This window comes from Sinocyclocheilus grahami, unplaced genomic scaffold (assembly GCF_001515645.1).
Source record: "Sinocyclocheilus grahami isolate Dianchi unplaced genomic scaffold, SAMN03320097.WGS_v1.1 scaffold1597.1, whole genome shotgun sequence".
Classification (NCBI taxonomy): domain Eukaryota; kingdom Metazoa; phylum Chordata; class Actinopteri; order Cypriniformes; family Cyprinidae; genus Sinocyclocheilus; species Sinocyclocheilus grahami.
Genome location: NW_015506776.1, coordinates 492,439 through 502,281, shown reverse-complemented (window position 1 = coordinate 502,281; position 9,843 = coordinate 492,439). Strand labels below are relative to the sequence as shown.

At 36.0% G+C, this 9,843-nt stretch overlaps 1 protein-coding gene across 1 annotated transcript in view; it reads left to right on the top strand.

Moving 5' to 3' along the window:
* Positions 1-8,832, top strand: part of LOC107571458 (glucocorticoid-induced transcript 1 protein-like) — a 19,736-nt gene extending 10,904 nt beyond the window's left edge. The window contains exons 3-7 of the mRNA XM_016257781.1: positions 4,115-4,255; positions 4,356-4,505; positions 5,226-5,436; positions 5,587-5,707; positions 7,334-8,832. Coding sequence (XP_016113267.1) covers positions 4,115-4,255; positions 4,356-4,505; positions 5,226-5,436; positions 5,587-5,707; positions 7,334-7,628 — 918 coding nt within the window. The 3' untranslated portion in view covers positions 7,629-8,832. The remainder of the gene's footprint in view (positions 1-4,114; positions 4,256-4,355; positions 4,506-5,225; positions 5,437-5,586; positions 5,708-7,333) is intronic.
* Positions 8,833-9,843: the final 1,011 nt, after the last annotated feature.

Below are 9,843 nucleotides of genomic sequence, written 5' to 3'. Positions count from 1 at the left end.
GGTGTGTGTGTGTGTGTGTGTGTATATATATACCAAATGTTGGTTTGTAATTATTGGTCATCTTATATTTCCCATAAATTAAAGACTAATGTTTGCTTGATTTATTTTTTTTCTTATAGTACTTTGGGTGACGGGGTTGAATGATTGAGTTTGATTAACACAGTCAAAACTACTATTTGCATAAACATTTAGAAAGTAGAATGAGAGTATTTACTTCCTGTATTGCTGTAGAAAGTGTCCAAATCATGTTATTTTTTGGGTGTCACAATTTAGAGGAACGTTGCATTTTTTGAAATGGAGGGAAAATCATGCAGTAACAGGGTTTCACAAAAATGTGGAACACATTGAAACTTAAATATTACTTTTTGGTGGTAAAAATTATACATTGTAATATACTTTATTTATTTACATTAAAGTATATTATTGTATTATATACAATTCTTTTATACATGAATTAAAATGCTGATTATCATGTATAATATAAAAACAGATTTTCAGTTTAATAGATTTTGCTAATATATTTATTATTGTATGTTAATTGTTACAGCCAAGAAGGTCAAGACCAATCTGTTAATTCAACAGATTTTCCACACTCACACACACACACACACACACACACACACACACACACACACACACACACACACACACTTATATTTATTTACATTAAAGTATATTATTGTATTATATACAATTCTTTTATACATGAATTAAAATGCTGATTATCATGTATAATATAAAAACAGATTTTCAGTTTAATAGATTTTGCTAATATATTTATTATTGTATGTTAATTGTTACAGCCAAGAAGGTCAAGACCAATCTGTTAATTCAACAGATTTTCCACACACACACCACACACACACACACACACACACACACACACACACACACACACATACACACAGTTATTTGACCACCACCCAGTCTAAGGTTTGTGCCACAGCTGCCCTAAACTAACAGTATTGATTGATTTTTTTTATGTTTCTGTAATGGTTAATCCACCAGTATGTGTAAGCTCTTTATTGTTGTTATCCATTAATTATCGAATTTACTGTTTTACAAGAAAGGCAGAAACAGATAGTTAAGCATTTTATAATTATTTTTTATTCAGATGCCCAATTACAGTTTAATAAATTTAAGAACTGTATGTGCTTAATTTTAATTTATTACACCAAATAAAGAGAAAACAAATATTTTAGGAATCTGTCAAAAACTTGTAAGCTAAGAAATATATTGTCATGTATTAGGCAAATGACTGTGTGTGTGTGTGTGTGCGCATTTTTGTGACAAATGAGGACATAAATTTGTATAATGACAAAGGTATGACATAGTTATTAGAAGGAGAAGGTGACTTTTCAGGACATTACCTCATGTCCCCACTTTTCAAAACGCTTATAAATCACACAGAATGGAGTATATTGAAAATCTGAAATAGCACAAAGTTTCCTGTGAGGGGTAGGTTTAGGGGTAGGGTTGGTGTAGGGCAATAGAATATACGGTCTGTACAGTATAAAAACCATTACGCCCCACTTTTCACAAAAACAAACCTGTGTGTGTGTGTGTGTGTGTGTAAATATATAAACATGCAAAAACAACATAACTCGATAGAACAATGGTTTGGACACCTGTGCATCCATCCATAAGTTATATTGAGGGAAATATGTGTCAGATCAAACAGTGGTCAGTGTCGTGAAGTCATAAACACCATCCATTTTTCCCAGTATTGGAAATATTTGTTTGTACGTAGACTACTTTCAGTCTTATTTTCGTATTACAGCCTTCTTGCTGGCTTCTAATAGTGTCTTTAATAGATACTTAGCTTTCACTATCAAATGAGCTGATATGTTACCCAAATAGATTATAAAAGAGAGCGGTCAGTTTCATCACCAAAAGTATTGCCAGTAAGATCAATCTATCAATTGATTTTTCAAATATTTTTTATCATTATTCTTTTATTTTATTTACATTTTTGCATACAGCTTCTTCATTTTAAGGCGGGATACACTGTATGTGTTTAATACTAAGTAGTTTATATGCTATCTTAATTTAATGCTATTTATTAAACATATCTAATGTGCATCGGAACAAAAAGTGTGATTTTTGTACCTCTAAAACTTTTAAATTCTTGGGACACCAAAGTAACCATTTTTTTGTGTATGCAACCTTATTTATAATTCTTGATTTTTTCTTACTAAACTTTTATGTGAAAAGGTCATTTTGCCTGCTTGCTCATAATTTCCAGCCACAGGATTGTGTCCATATTAGAGAGTCATAATAGAGACTAAGAAGTGCTCCTCACAGCGAGCTCATTCTGCAAGGCCTGAATCATCTCACTGTTTCCCATTCGGGAGATTTTCCAAGAAAAGGCCTGCTTTCCTTCCCTACATATGGGAAGTTCATGTCCTCAGTATCCACATTTTTATCCAGGTTCACGTCAAGTGCTTCCACTAAGTGGCGTATAAGCCCTTACACCTCTTAAGTGGATTTAGGTTGTGTATATTGACATACTTAGCAGGGATCTACAGGAGAGCACATTCAGGATGAGCATATACTGTGTCATTTCAGTTTGTGCGAAGGCCGGCATCTCCACTAAACACTTCTCTTTCCTCACTGTACTTTTCAAACACAGATTTGTTTCAGGATTTTTGCTGTCTGGTTGAAGGAAACGACGTACGAGTCATTTGCAACTAATTTGCATGTCTTCACAGGTTCTAGATTGGCATCTGTAATGTAAACTGAGGTGGAGGGAAAGGCCGAGGTAGTTCAGTGCTCTATAACATTATCAAGACAAACATCCATGTGAAGAAAAAGCCGTCAGCTAATTGTATTTTCAGTAGGAACGCACAAGTCTAGACTAACTCCGTTGTCTTAATATGCACAGAGTAAAGGCTGTGATTTACTGCAGATAAATCTCAAAGGTAAACATTGAGAGATCAAGCCAGTTGGAAAAGGCAGTGGGCCACAGTGAGACATTGGGGAATGAGGGTTAAATATCAGTATCCAGTTTTTGTTGTAGATTTAACAGAATTTGTCTTGTCATTCGTTCTACAATCGGTAACCATTGTAGAAAAAGATCAGGCAATACATTTGCCTTTTTTAATCAGTGAGCCTTCTCACATGGCTGCCTGCTTTGTACTGACCCCTTGTGGCCATACAGAATTACAGCAAGCACTCAAGTCAATTCAAGGTATTGTATTGTATTTATTGTATTTTTATTTATTTATCTTTTGTTGTTTCTTTGCTTTTCTTTTTTTTCTATTTTGTCTGCACTATATAGTCTTAGGGGCAACACTCTGACATTTAAGCTGCCCCTTTTATTTTATTTATTTGTTTACTTATTTTATTTAGTTTTTAGGTTACTGTATTTTTTTATTTTATTTAGTATTTTCTTTTATTTTTTTAGGTTATTTTATTTATTTTATTTTGTCTGCACTATATAGTCAACACTGGCATGTAGCAAAGCTGCCCCTTTTAGTTTTATTACTTTTATATGTTTTATTTTGTTTTTTATTTAGTTTTTTTGTTATTGTTGTTGTTTTTGTTATATATTTATTTTATTTATTTTTGTTTTTGTTAGGTTACTTTATTTTTATTTATTTTATTTTTTTAATTTTGTATTTTATTTATTTATTTTTATGTATTTTATTATTTTGGCAGTGCCATATATGATTATATTGATTACGGGTAACACTCTGGCATTTAACAAAGCTGTCTCTTTTATTTTTATTTATTACTTTTATATGTTTTGTTTTGTTTTATTATTTTATTTTATTTAGTTTTTATTTTATTTTTATTTAGATTTTTTTCTTTTCTTTTTTTTGTCAGTTATTTTATTTATTTCTTTTTGTTTTGTTTATTTTTTTTATTTTTATTTTATTTTGGCTGTGTCTTATAGTCTCATGGGCAGCACTCTGACATTTAGCACACCTCAGGTCACCTGAGTTCGAGTCCCAGCTCCAATTCTGTACCTCTCTCTCTCCTAGCCATTGTCTCATTTATACAAGCATATTTGGATTTATTTTACTATAATATTAATTTTTTTTATTTATATCTTTGTTGCCTCCTCTGTCCTTCACTTTATAATTAATGTTTCTCTGTCTTTGGCTTTCAGATTGCTAAGCTCAGGCTGCAGCTGCAGTGCAGTAAGCAGAGCGGAGGCCGGCAGTGTAAGGACAGTAAAGAGCATCTTTCCCCCCTCCCCTGCTGCAGCAGCACCACCACCATTACTGCCACTACCATCAGCACAGCTCCGGTCCGCACACTCACACACATTACATCAGTGTATGCACTAAATACATCCAGCTAATTCTGTGCAGTTATTCAATGTAAATTTATGTCGTCTCCATGTTCAGTCATCCATGTCGAAGTCAGCACAGATGCCGCTGTCCAACATCACAGTGCCAAAGCCCTCCATCTCAAGGGTTCCCAGCAGCATGGAGGGCATCAACCATGAGCTGGAGAAAGTTTTCATCAAAGACAACGGAGAGAAAGAGGAGCTCAAGGTACATACACACACACTCCTAAGACAAAAAAGGCATGAAAAAAAAAATGCCTGTCATTGAGTGGGGGGAAAAATTACAGATGTTTTATATTATTATACTGTGTGCAGTACCTGTAAAAATTTACTTTTGTCAAAAAAAAACAAAAAAAAATTTAATCATAAGATTTTTTTGTTTTGTTTTTGATGGTCTCTTCAATGCTCCATTTAATTGATAAAAAATACAATAAAAACTGTAATATTGTGAAATATTATTACAATTTAAAATAACTGTTTTCTATTTTAATATATTGTCAAATGTGATTTATTTCTGTGATTCAAAGCTGAATTTTCAGCATCATTACTCCAGTCTTCAGTGTCACATGATCCTTCAGAAATCATTCTGATATTCTGATTTGCTGCTCAAGAAATGTTCTTATTATTATCAATGTTGAAAACAATTGTGCTGATTCATATTTTTGTGGAAACTGTGCTAGATTTTTTTTTCTGGATTCTTTGATGAATAGAAAGTTCAAACAAACAGCATTTATTTGAAATATAAATCTTTTCAAACATAACTGTCTTTACTGTTACTTTTGATCAGTTTAATGCACTGACCCCAAACTATTGATCAGTAGTCTAACTATGTTGAAACGTGTACAGACTTCAGATTTTGTGCTGTATTTTATTCTACTGTTGTCCATAAAGCTTGATTGTTCAAAGTCTCTCTCTGACTGGCTCTCAGGCGCTGGAGGTTCCTGACGGGCGACGGGCTCCGTTTCCTCCTCAGCAGCGCAGCAGCAGCAGTCGTGGTATAGACACTCAGACGCCATCAGTGCCTGGACGCTCCAGTAGCTGCTCGAGCCTGTCGCCCTGCCCCTCGCCCGCTTGCCCGCCCCGCTCACATGACGGCAGCCCTTACTCCACCGACGAGATGCTGGACGACAGAGACAAAGGTCAGACCTGCACACTGGTGGTCAAGCCAGATTGTTGGCCAAGAAGCAATTACAAGTTCATATCATATGTATATAGTTTGCAGTATTATATCATGAGAGGTGTCTGATATTAATCCAGAGTTATTGGATATTTGTAATTCTGTCCTGCAGACAGCGGCAGCAGTTCTCCTCTGCCTAAATTCGCCTCGTCCCCAAAACCCAACAACAGCTACATGTTCAAACGGGAGCCTCCAGAGGGCTGTGAGAAGATCAGAGTGTTTGAGGAAATGACGTGAGTAGAGTTTGATTTCTCTAGTGAGCCTAAAATAGCACACTGCCATTCTGCTACTGTTAGCATGCAGGATGTGGAATGTGCGCAGCATGCAAATGTTGGGTATGCGTTGAATACTCTGATGACCTGCTACTTTGAGAGTGATATATAAACCATAATATCAATCATCATGTCATGAATTGTCAAAACAAAATTTTTACATGGAATTGGATTTAAAATGTGAAAAATGAATCCATATTTGTTTCTGGTATGTGAACAGAACACGCTGATGTAAACATCAGTGAAGCATGTTTATTGTTGCACATTTTTTGAGAATATATGGCACATAAAATATGTTGTTTAAATAAAAAAATTAAGGGTGGCAAATACACACACACCCCTTATATATGTATATATACGTCACACTACACCATACACCTTTATTTGCCCTGGTTAGACTTGCATGGGCCCTGTATATATAAGACATTAAAGTAAGTAAAACAAATAATGAAGTAAAAAAAAATACTTTTAATTATATTTAATCACAATTATATTAACCCTATATTGCTCCTCTGACACTTTTGTTATGACATGCTTGCTATGTGAACACAGAAAACAATGGAAATTATTTGAAAAGGCTAAATGGTCTTTAATAAATAGTCACATTTTACTATACATGGTCAGAAATGATCACCATTGGAAATGAATGGGAAATACACACCAAAAAAAAATCAGATCACAAATCAGGTACAGAAAAGGCACACAACAATCAAGGGTTTAAACACTAAAATATCAAGAGTGCAAAACAGACACACACAGCCCTGTGTAAACGTATATATGTTTATACAGAGAGCTATACAGACATCTTTTTGACCACCTAAGTGTACAAGTGTGACCCAAAAGTTAGGACCCAACAGTGAGTTAAATAATACACAGCAACAGTGTTCAATAAAACACAAATATCCAAATTTGGCAATCACAAAACCGCTTATATTGGATCATCAGATATTGTGACAACTCAACAATGGTTTAACAGGGCAAAGGATAGTTCCTGTGACTGGCCTGAAACTGTCCCACTGGCCCTGGGGCGTCAGGTCATTTTAAAGGGGACATCAGAACTTTTTTAGCTTTAGTTAGGTTTCTGGAGTGTCTGCCGGCTCAGAAAAGCTGAAAAAGAAAACACACAGCCAGTTTGTTATGGGCTGTCTGAGTCTGAAACTCTGTCATCCAGTGAGATGTTTCAATTTGCAGCCGGTTCCTACATAGATAGCTAGCTATTTAAATAAGACCACCTTTGAGCCATATACAGAGTCCAAGGCATCAATTCACATGTCTTGTGTCGACACGCCCCACAGAAGAGAGGGGTGGGGTGAGCAGCAACTCATTATCATTTAAAGAGACATGCACCGAAACGGGTCGCTGTGAGCAGAGCTGTTTTTGACAAGGTAAAAAGGGTGTTGTTTTACACGACCATTGAGCAATTTTAACCAAAGTATGTTACAGACATTTCATGAAGACCCTAAAGAATCATACCAACTTGGAAAATGGGCATCCGATGTCCCCTTTCATGCTGAGCTGTGGTACATACTGTGTACATTAGTATCCCATTTGGAACTTTCTCCTAAATCGCTTTTCTCTCTTTCTCAGGTCCAGACAGTCAGCCACCGTCCCCCTTTTTTCCTGCCCTGACAAAAACAAGGTAAACTTCATCCCCACCGGCTCTGCGTTCTGCCCTGTCAAGCTCCCGGGATCCCTTCTCCAGCAGAAAGAGGAAAGCCAAGCCGGCCCCAGCAGCGGCTCACACCCCCTCGCCCCACACCATCACATGCCCACTCAGGTCTCCACCAGCACGAGCACAGACGACCCTCCCGAATCTCCCTCCCAACAGCAGGAGGCGTCCTCAGAATCGGCCTCCCAGCCTCAGAACTTTGAAGTCAGCTAAACGTGGCAGAGCTGGTCTCGGTCGCGCCGCTCCGCACCCATGTAGAGGACCGTTCGATCCCCGCCCCAAACTTCCTCTTCTCTCTCTGATGGACCCCACCTTTGTGCTGAATCTTTACTATCTGCATGGCATAGCAACTGTGGCCCGAACGAGAATAGTAAATGCAAACGCAGCCGAGGGGTTCGAGTATGTGGCAATGCCACGCTTCGGTGTCTGGATGGGAACGGCGTCTGAAGGATGCGTTTTGGGAAAAGGACCTTAGAATATGCAAATCAAAAATTCAAATGGCTTCACTGTTATCTTGATAAATGAGTGAGAGTCTCATACGGAAATCTTATTTATTAAATTTGCCTATTGACAAGTTCAGTCACATTCCAGAAATTCCCATTTTGCTTTTTTAGTGTAGGATGTGGATGCGTTCGCAGGTGCTTTTCCGTCTGATTTGATTCCGCGTTGATCCCGAGCAACTGCACAGCTGTTTTCAAATGCAGCTTTCGTGTGTGCTTAAAATTTAAGCAAAGTGGCTTTTGTATGAGCACTATAATCAGACAGCGCAAAGCGAAGTGTCGCCTTCGAAAACACCGCCGATTTACAAGGAGAAAGATGACTGACCTTTTCAGGAAGGTCTTAATAGTGTCAGGGCATGCATTTTAAACTGATCGTATGTTTAACATTAAATTATGTGTCGTGTTCTCTTTCAACATCCACAGTATGAATAAGCTCTCTCTCTATCAATATATCTATATATGAATCTATAAATATAAAAAAAAGCTTGTTTGAATTTAAAACCGTGTATTGCTGTGTTATGTACATTTTGGGAAATGAGCTGTACTCCATGGGTTGACGACTGTCCAGCTTTCCTAGCTTCTGACGATGGTGCAGAAAGAGAAAAACACACACTTTGTTGCACGGTGTCCACCTGCAGCCTCGCTTCGCGGTTTAAACTCAGGTAAAATTCACATTCAGATCCGTCCCATCATTCTCTGCGCTCCATCACATACCATGTTGGGAGGTGCTGTCCGGATGATGGGTTTGATTGGGTGGGACACACTGTGTGTTGAAAACATTAGACAACCCTCATGAATCAGACGTGTATCATCACAGTCACTATATGACATGCATTCAAATTTAATATGACAAACAACAGCCCAGATCACAGGTTTGAGGAGATGCATTTTCTAGTGGCATGTTAAAAAAAAAAAAAGATTTTGATAAGATTGTAACTTTTTTTTTTTTTTTTAGAAATACCATAATAAGCCTTTTATATGAATAATGAAATACGTTTCAAGAATAACATTTTGAGATTATTATACTGATCATCTCTGTATTTGGTATATCCCATTTGAAGAATGATTCCTATTTATTTACATCTATTACTTTTAAAGATTTAATTTCTACATTTCTAGTATTATTGTGACATTACAACTTTATTCTCAAAATCTTCTCAATTTATTTATTTTTTATTTAACATGCTGCTAGGACATGCTGCTGGTGATGAGTCTAAAATTAAAAGGTGAACTTCACAAAGAAATGTCTGGCTAAAAAAAACACAAAAAAACATCAGTTTTGCGTAATGGAATGAAGGGTATTTTTAGGGCCATTAAAATAGCCTCTTTTTTGGCATTGTGACATTTTCTTAATGAATTGTAATTGTATTAAATAATATGAATTCAAATCATTACAACAAATGCACTAAATAAACAATGTATAAATAATCAATGACCCAAAAAGTCATATTACATGAATGAAAATAATAGTTTCCACATTACGGTATTGTAAATTTGAGGATTCATGAACTTAATCGTCAAAAATGTCACAATGCAAAATATCTAATGGGCATAAAGCACTGTAAAAATGATCGCTGTGATTAGCAATCACAAATTAAAATTCAACCGAATATGTTGTTTCGACTTAAAAACGTAAGTGTTAATGCTCGACTTCAAATTATAAGTTATGTTGAGTTAACCTTAGTTATAGTTAGATATTTAAGTTATCTCAACAAATTTAATAAAATAAGCTGGTAGAGCTAATTGCAGCAGCATAGGTGGAGAAATATGAAATTGACCGCTTTTATGAGATTCACCTAAAAGCATGGTTTTATACAAGCAGGATATATTTCAGTCATAAAATACCAAGCCTCAAATATTTAAATCAATCTATGCCCAAAGAGAGTGTATCCGTTCACATTACCATACATGTTTATGTTGGCTGTTGT